At 38.6% G+C, this 21313-nt stretch overlaps 1 protein-coding gene across 3 annotated transcripts in view; it reads right to left on the bottom strand.

Moving 5' to 3' along the window:
* The window catches only part of ITGB1 (integrin subunit beta 1), a 43808-nt gene that overhangs the window by 14655 nt on the left and 7840 nt on the right, over positions 1 to 21313 (bottom strand). For all 3 annotated transcript variants that reach the window (XM_064703989.1, XM_064703988.1, XM_064703990.1), the window contains exons 2-10: positions 8854 to 8923; positions 8538 to 8623; positions 6853 to 7075; positions 4711 to 4881; positions 4162 to 4400; positions 2802 to 2957; positions 1701 to 1796; positions 847 to 936; positions 90 to 230 (exon numbers count right to left, since the gene is read on the bottom strand). In XM_064703989.1, coding sequence (XP_064560059.1) covers positions 90 to 230; positions 847 to 936; positions 1701 to 1796; positions 2802 to 2957; positions 4162 to 4400; positions 4711 to 4881; positions 6853 to 7075; positions 8538 to 8623; positions 8854 to 8923 — 1272 coding nt within the window. The remainder of the gene's footprint in view (positions 1 to 89; positions 231 to 846; positions 937 to 1700; positions 1797 to 2801; positions 2958 to 4161; positions 4401 to 4710; positions 4882 to 6852; positions 7076 to 8537; positions 8624 to 8853; positions 8924 to 21313) is intronic.

Here is a 21313-nt window from a genome sequence, read left to right as displayed (position 1 = left end):
GGAGTTTTGTCTGTACTATTTAAAAGAAATGCTGTGTTGGACATTTTAAATGCATTTTGTATTTGAGCAGCAGCACTGCTCTGAGTTACCTCATCTCCAATAGAAATGTTAGAACACTTCCTTCCATCTTCTTGTGTGTCATTCACTCCATTCTTGCAGAAAGACTTGTAACTGATTGTCACTCCTTTTGGTAGCTTAGTATTTTCCAGGATAACCTCTGAAGAAAGGGACTGAAACAGCAGTTATTACCTAACTTCAAACTGAGTTGCAGACGTGTTCTGTTGAAGAACAGACATTACACAACTATGCCCAGTCTAAGCACCAACCCCAGAGGCACACTGGAATTATTTAAGTTCCAATGTGCTGAGAAACACCAGCCCAGGGCTGCCCAAAGTCACTCTGTGGTGACTCTTTCCCATGTCTGAGCTTGTTACAAGGTCAGGACAGGTTTCCACAGATGTTGGAGGCACTTGTTTACCCCACATCCTCCACAGGAGAAGGGAGGCTCATTTACACACAATGCAGAAATGAAGAAAATATTGTGGGGCCAAACCCGGCAAAATGGCCTTTTTTGCTAACAGTTGGAAGGAAGGTGAAAATGAAGAAGCTGAAGAAACTGTGGGATTTGGTTGTGAATTTTAGCTTTCCTTGTAATGCCATTTTAAATGACTTTAAGAGCACATCTTTTTCCTCATCTAACCTCTTACTGCCACAGAGGTTTAATGTTTACAATGTTTTACAGCAATGGACGGTATTTATAGTGTAGAACACTAACTAATTCACCTTAGAGTCTCTGCTTGAAAAACTTACGAGCAAGAAAAATTAATACATAAAATCTGAACTTACATTGTATGCATCAATGATCAGCTGGATCACATTGCTGGAATTTGAAGACAATGTTCCTACTGCTGATTTTGGTATCAGATTTTTCAGTTCCTTTCAATATTGACAAAAAAGAAGGAAAAGTACAGTCTTACTAACAAACAGAGTATAATTTGCAATAAAAATGGTGATATAATGCATTAGTGGATTAACTAGTCAAGTACTTCAGAAAATAAAGCTGCGTTGCCAGTGATGAACACAATTTTTGAGGTTATACACAGCCTTACTGGCACCAACTCTGCATTTGGTAAGAGAATACTAAGCCTTGTACAAGCTGACCACAATCTCTCTTCAACCACACTTAGAATACATTAAAAATAGGCAGGCATCATTTTCCAACAAAAATTTGAATACAGTTTAAGAAAGAACCCCAAAACCAAAAAAAACAGGTTAAAAGAAGGAAAAATATGCATGTCCTTTACAAAGTCATTTCCTATTGCACAATCATATCCAGCAGTTTAGTTAATTTTAAACATGGGATACATAAATAGAACAAAAGAGACAAAATATGTTCTTTCATAAGTGTGTCCCCTGATTCAGTGTCCACACCCCCCTCAGCTATTTTGATGTAAAAAGGTTGACAAAAATTAGAACTGCAAATGTGATCTCCACTCAGTCATACCTATAAAGAGTAGCTAGGAGAAGAGGCACTTTCTTACTGGAAATTACACAGAGAGTCAGTTTTGATTTGAAGAAATAAAAAAGTTTAATAACAAAGTATGTGGGTAGCAAAATATTACTTCCATGATCACTTACTTCCACAAATTAATTTAATTTCAAGTAAGTAAATTTTAATGACTTCAGAGTAATTTCTTTACCTTATAGACTGCCTGAAACTCTTCAGTAACAGCAAAGATTGTCTGAATATTGTTCTCACTAAGTTTTTGTACCAGATGAGCAATAGAGGGATAATCCTAAAAAAGTCAAGCATACAATTAAATTCAAATTTGAGACATGTTGCTAGAAAATAATAAAAAGGATTCTGAGATCATAAAAACAAATCATCTTTAGAAACATACATAGAACTCCTAACTCTTCATGTCACAGTTCTAAAGCAAAACAACCTCTGAAAACAAACAGGCATTGGTAAGATTTCATATATGCCTCATGAAGATAGGTGTTCCTTCACATGGACGTTATCACATTCCATGCCATACAAAAGGTTAAATCCTTAATCTCAATGTCCTCAGAAAATTATCTTCAGCGCCTCAAAACCACTACTTTTTGTACTGCTTCACAAAGAAATTATAAAATAAAACCGAATTAATTTTAGGTTTTTATTGTGGTATTTTCACTCCAAGTTATGAATATATGAACACACAAACTTGGTGAACCTTATTGTGGTTACCCCATCTGGTAATTTTTTCTCTTTGCATTTTTTGTCTGAACTCCCTCCCAATAAACCACGAAGACAATGTTAACCATACTCTTACCATAAACTTTGCATCAGAAGACTTCAGTCTTAAAAAACCATTCAAGCAGATATTTTACAGTATTTTTCACTAGTAAACTATTCTGAAAATGAAGACTGGTGAAATTATAAAATAATGACACAATCATCAGTTTTCCAGTGGACATACAAGTCCAGCTTGGGAGTGGGACTCTATGACCCTTGTGCACCCCTTCCAACTCAGAATATCCTGTGATTCAGTGTAGCATACAGGACTATTAGTCATCAGAAAGGTTAAAATCCAGCAACATATAGTCATAGCATGAAACCTGCCATTTCTTGAAAATCTCCAATTAAGGCTAGATTAATTCTTGCACATTTGCTTTAGTTTAACTAAAATCACTTTATGTAAACAGATAAATTTTCTAAGACATAGCGGTCTGATACCGTATCAGATGACCCAACGAGTTCTTTTGAGCTTAAGCATCATAAAATATTCATTTCCCTAGAAGATGATATAATGACTTACGTAATAGTGGCTCATTGTGTACACATTATTTTCCAGATGACATTTCCCATCATTTGGCAGAACAATTCCACCAAGTTTACCATCTCCTGCAAAGTGGAAACCAGCATCCGTGGAAAACACTAATAGTCTTGTAACATTCCTCCAGCCAATTTGTTCCTTGGGAAAAACACAAACATATTTTTGGTATTTTGTACCAATTTATTTTAAAGCATTGGGAACCAACACTTGAGAGAGAAGTGCATGGAAAGTTAGAGACTCAGGAGAGGTCACACTGCAAAAGTGTCACCCTGGAAAACATTAATTCATGTAAACCTTGGAAACACTTGTGTTTCATTTAATGTCTGCTCCAAAATATTGGCTGCAGGTTTTTCATCAAAGGCAAAAAAGATTCTTTTTGAGATACACCCTGCACAGTTCTCAGTGGAGTATCTGAAGAGTGACAGGGGTTAGAAATCAGGCTCTTCAGTGCCAGTCCCACCCCCCTGCCATGAGCAGGCAGCCCAGGACACTGGTGTGCAGCACTGCTGCAGTTCTGAGCTGCCCAGCACCAGACTCTCAGTAACCATCAGGCTTTGCCAACCTAGTGCAGATCTGCACCAGCACAGTGCCTGCCAGAGGACTGGCCCATCAGCATCCTGGCTCACAACTGTTCAATTACATAAATTGCCCTTTTCTAATTTTAAAAATTTATCCACGGAGCTGAAGCTCTAGCTAATTTAATGAAAGATGACCATGCAGAAATGTCATATACTAAGTTACCACCAAAAAAAACCTATAAGGCTTATGATAAACACTGCACTTTTAAATCAAGACTCCAGATCATTTCAGAAAGTCTTCAATCCATTGATCAACAGCAAAAATAATATGGAAACAGAGCAATAAACTTGGGTATTGCTTTTTTTGGAAATCCATTTGGTACAGGTGCATAGAACAGTCTGAAAAAATGACAGAAACAAGTAATCTTTAGGCCTTCAAAAGCAAGTAAAAAAGTAGTTTTCCATCTACTTTGAGAAACTAGTAAAAGTCACAACACACCAAATTTCTGCAACCACAAGAAGCTTACAGACCTTTAAAATGATCTGAGAATAACTGCTACCTCAGGATCTCATACACTTTTAAGCAGAACCTGAGTCTTCTTCTATAGCAAACTTTAAAAGCTTTGTCCCTATGTGCTGTGATCACAACCTCTGTTTGGCACCTTCACATTTCCCAGTTTCATTCACTCACTCAATTCTTCCTCACCTACCCTGTCTTGCTCACAGGAGGTGACATATTCAAAAATCAGCCACCATAAAACACTAAGGCTGCATTCAAACAATTTCATCTAATAGAACAGTAAAAAAAATAAATACACACTTACCCCACAAACTGCAACCTGCATTATTGCATCAAATCCACCTTCAGGAGAATCTAAGTTCCCAGAAATGTGCTGTTTACCTACAAGTTCATTGAACTTGTTTCCTTCACTGGTAAGGCTGAGCACATTTTTATAGCTAAATGGACTTGTACAGTTCTGGTCCCCTGTACAAGGATTTCTGAGTTTGGCTGGTGTTGTACTTATATAAGGCATCACAGTTTTCTCCACAAAAGAGCCAAAGCCTAAGACAAGAACAACAAAATCTCTGTAAGTTGAAGAATGGAAGTCTCATTTCTATTATCACACAACAGAATTCAAATGCATTATAGCTGTACTGACATCAGAAATAGCTCTTTTACTTGTTTATGTCCCACCTTCTCCACCAATGCCAAATACTTTTACACTGTTCAATGGGTCCTATGTATTAAAACATCTGCCATAATACTGCTAAACTGAAAAAAAATACTCTTCATTTACAATAATGTAAAAAACATCAGGAAGGAAACTTAGAAGAAAATTATTGTATTTTTAGAATAGGCAAATCTTTCTTACCAATCCGAAAGTCTGAAGTTATTTTTTCCATCTCAAACATCAGAGCTGTTCCGAGACTTTTCACATTCTCTAAATCATCTTTCATAGAATAGGAGAGGTCCATAAGATAATAAAGGTCAATGGGGTAGTCTTCAGCTCTCTTGAATTTTAATGAAAATGTCTGGGGTTCCCCTGTTTTGCAGATTAAACAACAAACAGAAACCATTAAAAATTCCATAACTGCACTGGCAAGAAAAATGCCTTTCTAAGGAAAGGCTTGTAAATCCTTATGAAGGTTTTGAATTGCTAAAGGGGAGTTATTAAGGTGAGTTATTTTTTCCTCCTGTTGACTGAAATGCTTAACAACAAATTATGATTTAAAAAAAATTTCAACAAGTCTTTCTTTCAAATGTTCAACTTTGTATTTCTGAGGTGCTTTATCTCCCCACAGAAAAATTCCCATGCCAAAACCCAAGCTTCTTATAACTGCTGCAATTTTAAATCTTCATAGTTGTAGTCATTCTAACAAGGTTCCTGTAACACCTAATGGCACAAATTTTTGACATCTATTTTCATCCAAGATGACTTCAATAATTCTCAAAAGTTAAAAAACCACATTGTTTTAATAGATTTATAAAAGAAAAATTAATTCTGGATGGAATACTGCAAGTTACTTTGCATCTACCAAGCTCAGAGCACAGAAATGGCAGTGAGAGAACAGCAAGTCAGTATTTGTTGTGACTGTAAGCCCAGACCCTGCATTTTACCTACAGAAGAATGTAGTCTCACTCTGATGCTGAAAGACAGTGCAGAAGGATTGCACATACATACCACATACCCCTTCTTCCCAGAAACTGGAACAGTATTCTTTTGCCCATTTTATATGAAATATGGAATTAAATCAATAGAATTGCCCCCTTTCCTCAGTCACTGAGCTTAAGTGGCAGTATTGCTGCTACTTAAGTTTGCTTAAAAATTAGGAAACATTTGCTAAACATCAGCAAAATTAGTAATGTGAGAAAAACATTAAATGGCTAAGTCACATAACATGGTTTTCACCAAAAAATCCCCAAACAACAAAGGGGAAAAAAAGTCAGCACAAAAATCTGTTTAGATTTTCCTTAGCTAATATTTCAAAAAGTCTGCACAGAAAGCAAGTATCTCTCTGCAGTTCTCAGTCCCTCAGAGAACTAATACCAATGGAAGTGCTTACAAACATCTTTTGGGTAATTAGATTCTGGTTGTCCAGGTCCCTGCTATATTCTGATGAAGAAACTTCTGTGTCAGCAGAGGAACAATAATTTGGTTTGAAGCAAAAAAGTTCACATCAGAAAGAAATAGGAGCCATACCAAAATTGCAAAATAATTTTCATTACTTTTCTCTCTACATCATGCTGAGCCTGCTTTACATCACCTTCCAATTATTACTGCAACTACCAGCAGGCAGCTGACCCCAAGTACAAGCTCATCTTCCAGGAAAACACAAGGCAGCTGCTCAATGTATCTACAGTACCTAAGAACTCTCCCTGAGGACAATCTTTATTGTGGTCATTTGAGCCACTAGCCCTGCTCCTCCCCACCTCCCTCATTTGAACTAGATAAAGTTCTCTTTAGGGGCTAGAAATGGTACACAACTACTTTGTGTTTTCATTATTGTGGTTCTGTGCCCACATCTTTAGCCTCTGGAAGGTATTTTACGTAGTAATCCAAAAATTGTGCTGCATAACTGCAAAAGCACTTTGTTCAGACATGCAGACTTCAGGAAACAGCAGAACTTCAAGCAAAAGAAAATGCTCCACTAACTTGAAGTTTTTGCTGACTCCCCTACTTTCATCCTACAGGCACACTGTAGAAAATCAACTACAAAATACTGAAAACAAAACAGTTTTACCTTTCTGATATATCTAACAATCCATGTTGTATCAATTTTCTCCTAAATTCTATTGGGAAAATAGAACAAGTGATACTATCTAATCTTTCTCAAAAATCAAACAGTATTTGGAGTACCTAAACACCTGAAGCTGAACTGAATGGCTCTGCTATCATTCCTGTTATCTGAAAAATAGTCATTTCTGTAACAAAATGGTTACAGACACAAATCAAAAAATGCAGGCGTGGTGGTGACAGAGAATCATCCCAAAACTGGAACGAAACTGTCCTTACCAACTCTTAGATGCAGTGATAATTTCTGTGGCTGGATCTGTGTAATGGCTTCTGGTTTCAGCTTCTCTGCAGCACCTTTCTTACGATTTGTTACTTCTCTATTTTCGAGCACCTGTTTGCTGCCTCTGGGGTTCTCTATATCTTCCATGGGGCAGCCTTTACTCTTCAGTGCTGCCAAGTCATCACAGCGGGCAGATGTTGGCTCTCCTTCTTGCAAAAAGTCCTAGAAAACAAAGCAAAAGAGAATCACATTTACAGCTATGTGCAAGTTGTTATATTCTACCCACAACTGCTCTTCCTACAATGATCACATCTATTTTTTTCCAAAGTTCAGTAATAAAACACACTGTCTTGAAATATATTAAATGATACAACATATATTCAATGACTACTATTTACTCCAGGAGTTTGCATCTACTTATATATGCATAAGATGCAAGAGGGAAAAAAAATAAAGCCCAATGCCAACTCCACTAGAAGTGGGACATCTGTTTAAACTGGCTACTCTAGAAGTGACTGCGAGTAGAAAAATCTTTCATTTTCACATAGTACCAATAATGTGAACCTACTCATACAGCCTGCTTTTAACATTCTTTCCTTTTTAATTAAGATTATATAAGTATACCTTGGTACTCCACAACAAAGTAATAGCTATATGCTGACAGGGCAGGGCAAAGACAGTCAACTCTTATTTTGGGGAAATTCAATCAGAAAGTAACACCCATAAGCAAAACTAATCCTTAACTTTGTTCTGAACAACAAATTATCATTACATCAAGCCTTAAAAAGCTCTAACCTCAAATACAAATAAATAAGGCTTCTAACTGAGAAACTTGGCAATTTTGATTCTGCTCCCTCCCCTAAAATATGCACATAAATAAATGTATACTAAAGCTTGTCAGTTTTTGGTGACACAGACCTCCAGGAAATCTGATAGCTCAAGGTGAAATTATAGAATCAGTCAGTTTAATTAAATATTGCGAGTTTATAAGCTGGTTTGGGGAATAGTAAGTAGGCAATATACAGAAATAAAAATAAATTATCATCTCCTAGCAAGAAAAAGGAAAATTTCTCAGTTTCAATAACAAACCAAAGAAGAGTTATAGAAAATATGTTCTTCTGTTTCCAACCTGAAGAAGATATGTCAGCAGACAGTGGTTATATCTTATATTTTGCAGTTTCCTAAAGTTAATTTTTCTTAACATACCCTTTTTTGTTTCATAATGAAACAAACTAGCCACCCACACAAACCTATCTCTTAGTCCTCAGGTCTATCAACAGAAAACTAAAATTTGAAAGAAGAAAAATCCCCTTCAATCTCTTTCCCTACTCCACCTACATCTGTCTAAAATTAGCTCTAACTCTAATGTCACTGGAAGACTATAATTAAGCATACTCAGACAGATTCCACATTGGAGTAATTTTAAATAACTATGAGACAGCTTATAGGGTCTGTATACACTTAGGATTTAGAAAAGGAGAAGTAAACACATTGTGAAAAATGTTTATACTCAAATCAGAAAAATCACAGCATTTGATTGTTAAAGTACACATAAGTATCGAATTGAAGAGCTACAGGAAATTACTATTAATGAAAACAGTCATTTCTATATGGGTAAAGTATTTACTAAAGTTTGAAACCAAGGGGAAAAACCAAATCATAAAAAGATGTTTGCAACACTTACAGTTTTTTTACACCAACCACAGTTTGGTCCTGCTTGTATACATTCCCCACATGACTTTGCATTTGCTTTTATGCAGTCGCTTCCACCTAGAGAAGAACGCAAATCCGTCACTTCAGGTATAAAAAGGTGTTTTACAACAACAGCATTTCACTTTGGCTCACTCTGGTTTTGTAAACTCAGTTCCAGCTACAGGTTATTAACATGAGATATGCTAACCTCTGCCATTAGCATTTGTCTAGTGAGGATGTATTTATCCACAATAACTGCTAAACAGATACAGTTTTATAAACTGCTGCAGTGCAATCGAGCGCCTTACCCTGCTGGGCAAATCCATTCCATATCAAGCAACAGAGGACGCCAGCACATGTGAGCCACTTGAAATTAGTCTGGAAGACAAAACAGAAACCAAACTGGGTGACTTACTCTAAAGAGTAAGTGCAAAAAAGATAATTTCACGAAGCTGTGGACATACAACAGTGTTTCAGAGGAGACAAGGAACAAAGAACAAACACAAATCTAATTCTCTTAGTAGTACCACTGGACAGTTTTGCCCTAATACAAACCGTGTTTGCGGGCTATACTGTATTTAGAAGGGGTAGCTTCTTAAATTATTTTGAAATGCTCTTCTGCTAGGTAAACCAGCAAGCTATGAGGAATTTGAAAACATTGTTGACTTGGGAGGAAGCACCCAGACCAATTTTTTAACAGGTTATAAAAAATATTTACGTTCTGAATGTTATCAGAGAGAGACTTCTAAATAAAGCTACCACAGCAATACAGGACGGAAACAGAGTTTCTAGACTCACACCTCTGTTTTAAGATAAACACCAAAACATGTTTTTTACAAAACATTTTCTTCGTAATCTTCAAAAGGCATTTTACAGATATGCACTTTACACAACAAAGTAGAAATTTCATCTCAAAATATGCACCATAAAGCATCCCTGACATAAAATCTACCTGTTTTTTCTTCTTTAGACAACAGAAAATTAATGGATACCACCCATATCAAAGAAAAAAAAATGTTCAGTGCTAAAAGTATTAATGAAAGGCTAAATTTTTCTAAATTGTTTTCTACCTTAATAGTGCCAGGGTCAGTTGCCTTTTAAATTTTGATACAATTTTAAATGATATTTCTCTTTTATTCATTATAAAAGTTCTGAGAACTTAGATGATAACAGCCAGTTTCCTTGAACACCCTAAAATATTGCTGCTAATTAAAGCCTCTCCAGTCATCCTGGAAACAAAAGTATTCTTAATAACTTTTTGTCCTAAAAAATATCTTGCAGTATAGCCAAGGAAAAGTGAATTTGGCAGAATCTCCTAAACAGAGTATGTCCTTTTTCTAGAAGTCATACTGTTTTTTGTGTAAATTAGCAACAAAGTAAGCAGTGCTTAATTAGTACAGCAGTTGAGCTTTGGTTTTTGCACACTGAAACACAGTTTTTAATTTGCACATCCAGCCAGACCTATCAGAGAAGGGATGGCTGCTCCAAAATCCAATGGGGAAAATTTCAAACAGAAGCCAACCCTTTGCTAACAAATTGTATCCAACAACAGTATTAGATGGCTCATATTTTTCAGATAAATCATTTTGGCTCACTTTTCAGTGGATGCTATGGTGAGAGGACTGGCAGTGGAGTTTAGACACAGCAGAATTAAGAGAATATGCTGTTGAACTACTTTGACAGATGTTATACATAAACACAAAAGAAATTAGTGGTTAAAAAAGAGGAAAAAACTGAAGCATGAATTATATCCTACTTAACTTTTGAATGCTACTTTCTGCATATACACAACTTGAATTTCTCTCTGCAAACTGTTGCAAGTGACCAGTCCTTCATTCACAAAAACTCTCTTCCAGAACACATTTATCAAGTCCCTCTATAAGTAATCACCTAAATTCAACCTGTGCAACCACCAACCTCGATCAGAGAGAATGGTGACCCCAGGAATGCGAGCAGGTGGAGGAGAGGTGAAGGGACGGAACCAAGGCTTGGAAAGACAGTGGTTACACGGTTAGGATCTCACCTACCAGACCAGGAGTCTGGACAGCAAGTCCTTACCAGGTTGCTCAACTTTCAGGTTCTTCTTTCCTGGTTTTAGGGTAGGTATGCTGTGTTCAGCAAATCTTGCTTCCCTCAAGTGAAAGGATATTTTCTTACTCGAGAAGCAGTTTTGCTTTTAGTACAAAAAGCCCAGAAAGGGGTGGACTTTTCAGTAAGAAAAAAGCCAAGCTGCTGGCACCAGGTGAGCACCATCTTTTCTCTCAGCCTAGATGAGAAAATTATAAACAGCTCACCTTTTTAGGGCAGACTACGAGTGGATGCACAGCAAGTCCACACAGACTATATAAATAAGTCAGCAAAGATGTGACACAGTGCTAAAGCTATGATTAAGACCGTTTGGAAGAGAAACGTTCCAGTGGAAGCGCATCCGCGTGATGAACGCAGCTCTGGGCACAGAGTCCCGGCAAGGCTAACAAGGAAAACGTCCTTTCCCATATATGGCCGCGCCAATGCCTCTCCCAGCGGCCCGCTTCCTCTGCCCCCCCAGCCGAACAGCTTTTCCAGCTCTCTTCCTCTGCCCCCCCAGCCGAACAGCTTTTCCAGCTCTCTTCCTCTGCCCCCCCAGCCGAACAGCTTTTCCAGCTGCCGAGCGCTGGGCAATGCGAGCACGGATCTGCTGACGGGGCTCAGCTCTGGCTGCTGCCCCACGCCAGCCAAGCCATGCACGCCCTCGTCCTCCCACCCTCCTGCGGCCGCTGCAGCGCCGCATGCACTCCCTGCAAGTCCCAGCAGATTCTTCCATCGAGGGAATAAACCCAAACAAATCACTCCGAGCACACCCGCTGGCCAAAGGAAGCCTTTGGAAACCCTTGGTGGAGCTACAACTAAATGTCGTGTCAGTATTTAACCAGAGATGACTGCAACTGAATAAAAACCCAATTGTTACAATGAAATAATATGTTTATGCCACATTTAACTATTTTCTATTATACTCGATCCGCCCTTCCTAAAGCCTTTGTGAAAAATGCCAATCACTTGTATTTTTAAAATTTTAAAAGTTTAATAGTAATAAAATGGTTATAAAAATAGTAATACAATAGGACAATTTGAATTAGGACAGTATGAGACAAAAGAAACAAAGAGTTACGGACATCTGGGTAGCTTTTTCTTAAAAAGGACCCCCGTTAACAAAGGATTAACCCTTAAAAGCAATAGTCTGTTGTATATTCATACACTTCATACATGATGCATAAATTCCACTCAAATACAGGATTCTGTCTGGTCATCATCAGCTTCCTCCTCTGAATCCCGACAGCGCCTTCGAGGTCGGAAGAAGTTTGTTTCTTCTGATAAGAGGGCAATAAATTCTTTTTCTCTGAAAAATTTAGGTGTCCTGTGGCTGCTATCTCGCTGCAAGTCCTTTCTTTAAAAAAAAGTATCCTACATAGCATAGATTCTATTTTAACAGTTTTTATAACCTAAAACTATACTTAACACACTACTTAAGAGAATTAATACAGCATTACTTTCTAAAACAACACATATAATATTAATTTTAATATTTGCAAAAAGCCAAATCATAAAATACGCATTTTTCACACCTTGAAAGATTCCAGAATCCTTGAAAAAGTGTTTTTTTTTCTCCTTGAAAAAAAAGCAACTCAAAGGCCAAGAGGCTGAAATCTCTTTAACACTGTGTCGCCACTTGGATTCTTTCTAAAAGGCTGCAAATGGTGTGCTGTTGAAAAACTGATTTTAAAATTATTTGTGAACCATACTCTATTTTTGTTAAATATTTTAGGAAAACAAACATGGACATGACCTTAAATGTTTAGATTCAATGCTTTCCAAGTTGTTTTTTTTTACTGTCTCGACAAACAGTAATGCTTGAAGAAAATTTTTTATTTATAAAATCAGCTTCAATGGAAATTTCTGCAGCTTTTAATTTGAAATGAGAGACTCATTAACTGACAACAGAAAGAAGGAAGGATTTTTTCTCCATAGAATTAAGTATTTAGAACTTTCACATTCTGCTAATCATCAAGATATTTACAACTGACTACTCCACAGTACAGAAGCCTTTTAAAATTTATTTATCAGAATGGCAATATCATCCCTACAGAAAATTGACTGGGCAAATAGGAACAAGGAAGAAAGGTAAGAGTTATACACACATTTAATGCCCTGAAATTAAATACTGATGGCTATGCTGCTCTTCTCCCATCACTCCCCAGCTCAGCACTGCCACAGGCCACAGTTTATACAGATATTTAGGTAATATTAACAATGCCGTGTTGGGTTCCTGCAGTATTATTCCCTTCAGCTGAGCTGCTCATCTCCCCCAGTAATGCAGAATGCACCAAGCTGATGGCAAGCACAGGAACACACTCCATGGCATCTGCCCCTACTGCATTCTGAACTCTGCCTTAGTGCAAAGCTTTCCACTGAAACATGCAACCAGAGCACGGGGGAAACATTTCAGTGTGCAGTAAGAGCTGAGCTGTCGTGCAGACAGCACCTTTTTAAAGCAGGATCCAGACAGCCAGCTGACTCACAGCCCCACACACTGCTCTAATTGCACTTATAAACCTAGAAATGAATACACAACTCACACTTTTGGACTCACACTCGTGCTTCCCTCAGCCTGACACCTCTTAGCATGAGCTGTACTTTCATGGGTTGAAATCTCAGTTCAGAAACGCGGCACAGAATTGATTCCTCCTGGAGCTGATGTTACCTTTACAGCCACTTTCATATAGTGCAAGGATGGAAAGCCACTGAAGAGAGCTGCCCCATTCTCCTGGCTAATTATTCCCTCTTGTTAGTCAACCTCCTGGCTGATTACTCTCACTGCTTTCCTTTCTGATCAGTGCCAGCATTACCGTGGCCACCAGGATGGCTGGAACAAGAAAAGATCTGTCTGAAATGAATCCAACAAACTGCCCTGTTCCTTCCACCTGGCTACAGAATCACTTCTCCTGGTGTGGGACAAGTGGTGAGATGATGATGGAGAAAAAGAGAACTTGGAGGGGATGGGAAGCAAAAGCTCCTGCTGCTCAGCCAGAGCCAGTGGTGTGTGCTGGACTACACTGGTCACACAGCCAAGCCCCCACCCCCAGGCATGAGGGCTCTGGTTAAAAAAGGAGCAGGAAGAGACAAGTTTCTAAAACAAGCAGAAAGAAACAGTCTCTGGAGATGCCTGTTTCAGAACTCGATGGCTACCCTGCTGAAACAGTTCCTTCTTCCCTCCCTCCAGAAGGTTTCCTAGCAGTAGCTGAGGGCCATGCTTTTCAGTGTGAATTTTATTGACTGACAGAATGAATCCCATTGATATTTCTGAAAAAAAAGTGGGGGGAAAAGAAGGGATTGAAGAACCAAACAACCTTGGTGACATGGGACACAATGACACAGAGACTACAAACCTCTAGCAATGACCTGCAAATACTCCTGACAGCAGAACTCCCTCAGCAGAGGGGGTTAATTAATTACAATCCCCAAGTTGCCTGCATATGAAACAACTCTAAACATATCTGTTTGTACAACTATTTACTGTAAAGAAGCAATTCACTATAAAAGAAAGGACTAAAGTGGTATCTTTCTTTTCTGTTTTGAGAGAGGCACATTACTAAGGCACCAGTACAAAAAAAAAAAAAAAAAAGTTTTACACTAAGGAATTACTTTTGATTAAAGTTTTCAAGTCCGAGGAATAGATTTTCCCACAAATCTTAAATTGGTAATTCTTCATTTATGACCTTCACAGCTATCTAATTTACTTAATCAGTGTTACTATGATACTGAAGTATAGTCAGAATACACCACACAGTAAATTCCAGGATCACCATTAAGAAACTATGTGATGCCTTCTTCAATAAACAAGCAGATATTTGGGATAAACACTGGTGCTTGAACTGCTGGCAATTTTAATCAAAAACCCCAATCCTAAACTCAGCCTACAAAACTATTTGTTCCCTGGATGCAGACCAGCCTTGTGATGGTTGCCCTTCACAGAGGTCCAGCTCCTGACCTTGCATCATGATGGATGAACTAGCAGAGCATCCCCGTGCAGGGAAAGTGAATTTGATGGGAAAGTGAATTTGATGGACAAAAGTCAAGAAGTGCAGTCCCAAGAGCAGGGCTTTGCAACACACCAATCCAAATGGGAATTCTAGAAGTAAGCCTTCCTTCAACAGCCTATCTATCTACCAGCCTCACACCACAGCTACAAGACCACAATGTTCCTTCTGCCCCTGGTAACTTTACAGACATGAACGCAGAGGTTTCTGAACTGCTTGCAGTAATATGGAAAGAATGGGATGTTATCACAGACTGAAGTGCAAAATAAAAAATTCCTTAGCACTGAAATAACTTTTACACAAAAAGTTCAATGCATCAAGACTGCTTACTCAAAGTGTTTCCTGAGAAAACTTTAAGGCATACACACTTCAGCTACTGTGATGCTACAGCATAAAAGAAACAACAGTATTTCACATTGGACTTAACTTCTGTCAGTTATTTCTAAGTTAATGGAATAAAACATGTCTCCAAATCACTTCTCTAAACACTGTTTTAGCAGGGCATTATATATTTAAATAATATATAATAAACTAGTTAAGACTTAACTTTCAATTACAAGAGTTAAAATCTACAGAAAACTGATTTTCTGCTTAGGTTAGGGAGACTGGCTCCTCCATTCCAGTATGGTTCTGTAAGGTCACCTGCCACAATTAGTGTATGTCACTGCTAGTTCAGAAGATTCCCCTGCAGGGTTGGGAGCCCCAAAAGAGATGAGAATACACATTTGTGCATGCCCAAGCCATGAGAAAAGATACCACAATTGTACCAGTTTGACACTGAAACTCCTGTGCCACTCCCATGTCCAGTAAGGCAGGCGAACACCAACAGTAATGCAACTGCCAAGACTCTGAGTTACACTACATTACTACCCACAGTTGATTCATACAGCTCTAAAAATTTTCCCACAAGATCAAGTAGCTTAAAATTCACCAAAAAAGACTGAATGCAGTGGAAAAAATCAGTAGGTGTTAGGTTCTAAAATACCGTTGTGTCTTTTGCTGAAATCTCAGCATGGGCACCGACACCACATGGCCTCTTCAGCAGAATAAATGAAAATGTTCATGTACAAGTAGGAGCAGGCTGAGGCCACAGCTCATGAGAACAGAGCTGGAGGGCTGTTCATGGTATCATCTTGTGTCCCCAGAGTATGGGGTGTTTTGTTAGTTTATATAGGACACAGCTGCTTCAAGACTCAACCACTAAATTCACAAGCACCCACATGGTTTGACCAGTTATTGCTTTTACATAGAATTTGCTCATGTTTGTTTCTGGGTTTAACAGGAGCTCTCAATTTTCTGACAGTTCTAAATAATGGAATGAAAAGCGACTGGGTATTTTTATGCAAACTACTTTTTGGTTTTGATTTGAATTATGGAATGGAAACAAATCTGCCCAAGTTAGGTGCCTGGCTGCAGGGAATTGTGGTGGGGAAATTTTTCTTAATGGAAGACATAGATTTCATCTATAATCAGAAAAAATACAGGTAGAGGTTTCAGAACAACTGTAGATGATAAAGTTTTCGGGTATCTGACATCTCTGCACAATGAGAAAGATAAAATGCTCTAGATCCAGCTGGGACATGACAGAAGGTGGTAATGGATCCCAGATATTTTACAGTATTGTGGCATTCACAGGAAGTAAGGTAAATGGGCTCCAGTCCCTCCTCAGCCCCAAAGGGTTTGCATTCCCATTTTCTGGGAATGCTCTATCATCCTCTAGTATGAGCTTTAATTAAACCTTTGTTCTGCTACACAGAACAAAAGGCACAGAGACAGAAATACTGATAGTTTTGTCTCTAGTTTACCTACTGAAGGGCTCACATAGCAGAGTCAGATAAAAAGGTATAAGTGGGATTCCAGTTACTGTTCCCTGTAATATTTACAGACTTACAGCATATTGTCCATGAGAAAAAACAGACACTTGGGTTCATAATCTGGAGTACGAACTTGGTATTTCTTTCTCACCAAATGCTCTACCCTGAGGTAAAACAGATGTATGTTCACACTCAGACACATATGAGAGCCTCAACTGCAAACCTCCTGGGTCGTGGATGATCACTCTGACCTGTGGACGCTGGGCTGAAATCCCTCTTTACTTGCAGACCTGACCAATCCAAACTATACAGACTTCTCTAGGGACTTACATTAAAAATGAATACAAGGAGCTAAAAACAAGGAACCAAAGACAGCCAGGGAACTTCTAGAAAGCCAGAAAAACCTACAGAATGTAGACTATTATGGAACATAGCAAACCTATAAAGGCAGGGTAAATTACATACCATGCCTGATTTCATTGTATTTCTGTATGTGTTTCACTGTATTTCTGTGTTTTCACTAGCAGAAATCTATTGACAATTTCTCTTAATGACAAACTCCTGCAATTGGCTGCACACCTAAGTAATACTCATCACAAGAAAAACAAGTGCCATAGCAAATTGTAAAAAAGAATACTGCTACTAAAGCTCAATCAATTTATTCTCAGAATACTCTGAGATGGAAGGGACACACAAGGATCACAGAAGTCCAACTCCTGGCCCTGTACAGGACAGTCCCAAGAATCACACCACAATTTGTCTTTTCATTAACGAGCTCTATTTCAGAACCCACACACGTCAGAATGTCTTGCTGACGACGATGACAGAAGGCAGAAGAACAGGAAAGATTCACAGAGGCTACCTGAAGATGCAGCTATGACAAAGAGCCTTCATCTTTCTAGTCAGCAAACCCCAAGTGCAACCTTGATCTCTTCCCTTTGTTCTCAGGCTTTTTGGAGAGCGCTGTAGTGCAGGCAGGATTAACACTGGTTAGTCAGCACCACTTTTGAAGGAAGAACATTTCTTCAAACAGTGTGTGTACACATTGCCATGCACAGACAGCTTGTAACTCATGGCTAGATCTTCACAGTACTACCATTCCATAAATCATTACCAATTTAAGAACACTGCTTTGCTGTATTAACCATCCTTGTCCCTGGCTTGGTTTGTATGCACATGAAGAGATGATTTGAATACCACTTTCTTGACCTGTTGCATCATAATTTGAAGCCAAGATTCCACAGTTCAGGAGTTACCCTGGGAAGCATCTCAATGCTTGAAAGACAGGTAGGACTTCAACACAGCTCACAAGAACAAGCAACCTGTGCATGATGACCACATATATGAAACATTTTAAGAGCCAAGTCAGGTACTCTTTCTCACAAAAATGTTCCTTTTTATTTAAATTTTTTTATCAGGCAGTTATCCACAAACTGCAATTTACAGCATGAACTCTGACAGCTACATTTTGGAAAATTAGACTAACAAAGCAGGTGTATTGTGCTTAAATTTCAACACTAAATTAGGAGAGAAATACAACTCTGCATGCTGTCCAGCAGAGCACTCAGACTCGAAGCTACACCTCATTAAAACATCAGCAATGTCCTTTATGTGTTGATCACCTTTGGCTTACACCTAGTTTAAGCTATAACATTTACATTCCTGACAATCCAATCTGCGACTACAGCTTGCTCTACATTTCTCAAACTGTTGTGCCTATGAAATCCTATGTCATTGCATCCCATCCACAGAACCCGAGGATCCATACAAGGATACAATGAAGCTCTTTGAATTTCAGGAAAGGACAAAACACTGTCCTGTGCTGCTTAGGCTGCTGTGCAAGCACCCTGCAAAGGCAGCACCTCTCCAAGCCTAAACCACTGAAACACACCAGGCCTATTGCTACTTTTTTTTGTTTTTTATTGCTGCGGTTGAAAGTGTTTGCTACACCTACAGCACCTCTATACATGCAGAGCTAGAAACTTTCCTCTTTAAGGATAAATATACAACAATATGCACCAATAACAAATATATGTCATTTTTTCCCATTAAAACTGTCACTGTCAAAGATATCCCTTTTCCATGCTCTTCCAAACATAAGCTTCCAAGAGTTCATCACAACTTTACTGACTCAAAGCATGTTGTCTCCAAAAATTTATAAGAATTATTACTGCACTCAATCTTGCTGTTATCAGTAGGCATTTTTTCCATAACAAATATTTCAGGATTTTCATTATTATAAGCATCTCTTCACACAACTGTGATTAAAACAGAATTTTAAAAATCTGTTGTTTCAGTACTTTTCAAATGCTTTTAGAACCATGAGTTGTTTTTGCCATAATAACTTAATTTCTGCTCTAGTCTACATATAACATGATTTTTTGGTGGGAGAAAGTGTGAACTGGATACTTAACTTGTTTACATAGCTTTTTCCAGCCTACAAGACTTCTTGGCTACATTTAGCATTTCCATCACAGACAGATTACAATCAAGAATGCCACATAATGATTTAAACCATTCTAGTAGAAAATATGGGGGTCTGTTCCATGTGTATTAAATTCCTGCATACTCTGCACCACTTACTACTCCCATAAAGACACTATTTAATTTTGTGCAACTTAAACCTCACATTTATCCACACGGGGAAATGAAAAGTTTAGTTATGCATATAAATATAGCTCTTGCACAGCTGACTGTAACTGATGCTTCCGAGGCTGTACTGCCTCCACGACTATCACAACATCTGGCTAAACTTACTTTAATCCAAGCTTCTCTGTTAAAGTAAAAGCAGAACAGAGGCAAGTATGTTCTTAAGTAAAAAGCTAGAGAGTTTCAGTAAATGCAGTGTCTCATGTATCTATTTCTTTAAGAAAAAACAATTGCAAATGCGCTGCTGGCAATTGCTGCAGGTACTGCAGGAAGCCGGCAGCTGGCACGCCACAAAGAGAACACTCAGCGGAAACTCGTCTGTCGTTACATGGCAGAGTTCACCCACCAGAAGCTATCATTAACACCCAGGGCACAGTTTCAGCAGCCAAAACCCAGATGAAAGCAAACTGCAGCTGAAAGAACCAGCAGTGCTGCAGCATCTCCGCAACAGCAACCTCTGCTGCAAACCCCTGTGCCAACAACTCAGGGACCTGCCCCACCTCTATCCAAGCCGGCTCCACTTGGACCTTGGGCCACCCCTTTCCCCTCTGTGTCAAATGGCACTTTCTGTAAGGCTCAGTGAAAACCAGACCTCCACACGGACAGAGGAGTGCGGAGCAAACAGCTCCTAAGAAGGGGCAGGTGGCTGTCAGACTGGCTGCCCTCCAAAATTACACTGAAGGCTCTCTGCTGCTGAACCAGCCTAAATTCAGGCTATCAGGCCAAGCACCCTAAGCTGATCTTGGATGAATTGTTTATAAATGCTCTGCAACACACCCAGCCAATTTGAGGAACTACTCTGATTTTATTTTTACAGGTTATCAGAATAAATTAGTTGGCTGAAAAAATTAACAGAAGCAAAGAACAAAACATTGAAGGATTTTAGGTTTGTTGTTGGTTGTTCATATTTTAGTTCAGAATTTGAATAGCAAGCACATAAAATAATGTTTACAGATAATATTCAAATATTTAACATCAAGTTTTTAAAAAGATTCACTATTCAAACACAATTAGAATGAGACTTGTACTGGAACAACCCTTGTCCTCAACATTCTTAATGCCAGTGTCCACAAAAGTGATCATGTAGAAACAATAAAAAACTGGTCATCCCACAGAAGTACATACAGCCTTATAAATCTGCATCTATGAGATTTTGAACAGAATTTAATTCTCTATATATTTTTCATATGTATGCTATATATTTTTGTGTACATAATTAATGATGATTATTAATTCAATGGCAGTGATAAAAGACTAGGCAGAAGCACAAACTGAAACAAACAGTGAACTTTATCCAGATTTTGATGCGAATTTGAGCACTTGCAAAAAGCTCATCAATCTCAGGAAAAAAATAACTTCAACTTAAAAGACTATTTAATAAAAAAATCAAAACCAAAACCACCCAGACTCATCACAAAGTACTTCATAAAAAGCAGTTCTGGCCAGAACAATCTTCCTATTCACACACTTCTGCTGCTTTCCAGAGCAGATTTCAAGCCTGGAGTCCACAAGCTGCTTCTAAGAGCACTGCAAAAGATAATAAAAGGTGAGGTTTCTCATAGTAGCCAAGTACATCTACCAGTTTGCTACTAGAGAACCCAGGAGACAGCTCAACTTCTCCAGACCCTAAAATTGCGCACTTTGCACCCTTTATTTCTCTGGTGCCAACTACAGAAGATACTTCTGCCCCTTAGCTGAGCCAGCGGAACAAGCTGAGCAATAACACCTTGCTGAGTGATTTCTCACCTGATCTAGCAAGTTAAGATGGTTTACTCAAGTCAGAAGAGCACTGAAGCAGGCACGAGCAGATGCTGTGAGGTTCCACAGCAGTTTATGCCAACTTATCTCTGGACTGCCACAGTGGCACACACTTTCTCTATGAGTTGCACGTTTTCCCCTTCCTCCCCTGGCTGTGAAGCACATCCCTCACAATGCATATGTGATCTCCCAGCTGCAACAACTGACCTAGCTGAAAATTAATTTTTGGCCAGAACAGTTATTTCAATAACTCAATGTACAGCCCTGTAACTTCCACAGCTGATGCAAGCAGGATGGCAAAATTGCACAGTTACTGGCAGGAGGGACAGTTGAGACCTAGCACTGGTATAAACTGCTGCAGAACCACATTCCTATGAAAATTAAACACAATTTTAGTTGAATTCATGGCTCAAAAGCCAATGGAACATTTTACAAAATATGAAATTCAGATAAATTTGAAAAGCAGTTGTCTG

This window comes from Zonotrichia leucophrys, chromosome 2 (assembly GCF_028769735.1).
Source record: "Zonotrichia leucophrys gambelii isolate GWCS_2022_RI chromosome 2, RI_Zleu_2.0, whole genome shotgun sequence".
Lineage (NCBI taxonomy): Eukaryota > Metazoa > Chordata > Aves > Passeriformes > Passerellidae > Zonotrichia > Zonotrichia leucophrys.
This window is presented reverse-complemented; position numbering and strand designations above follow the sequence as displayed.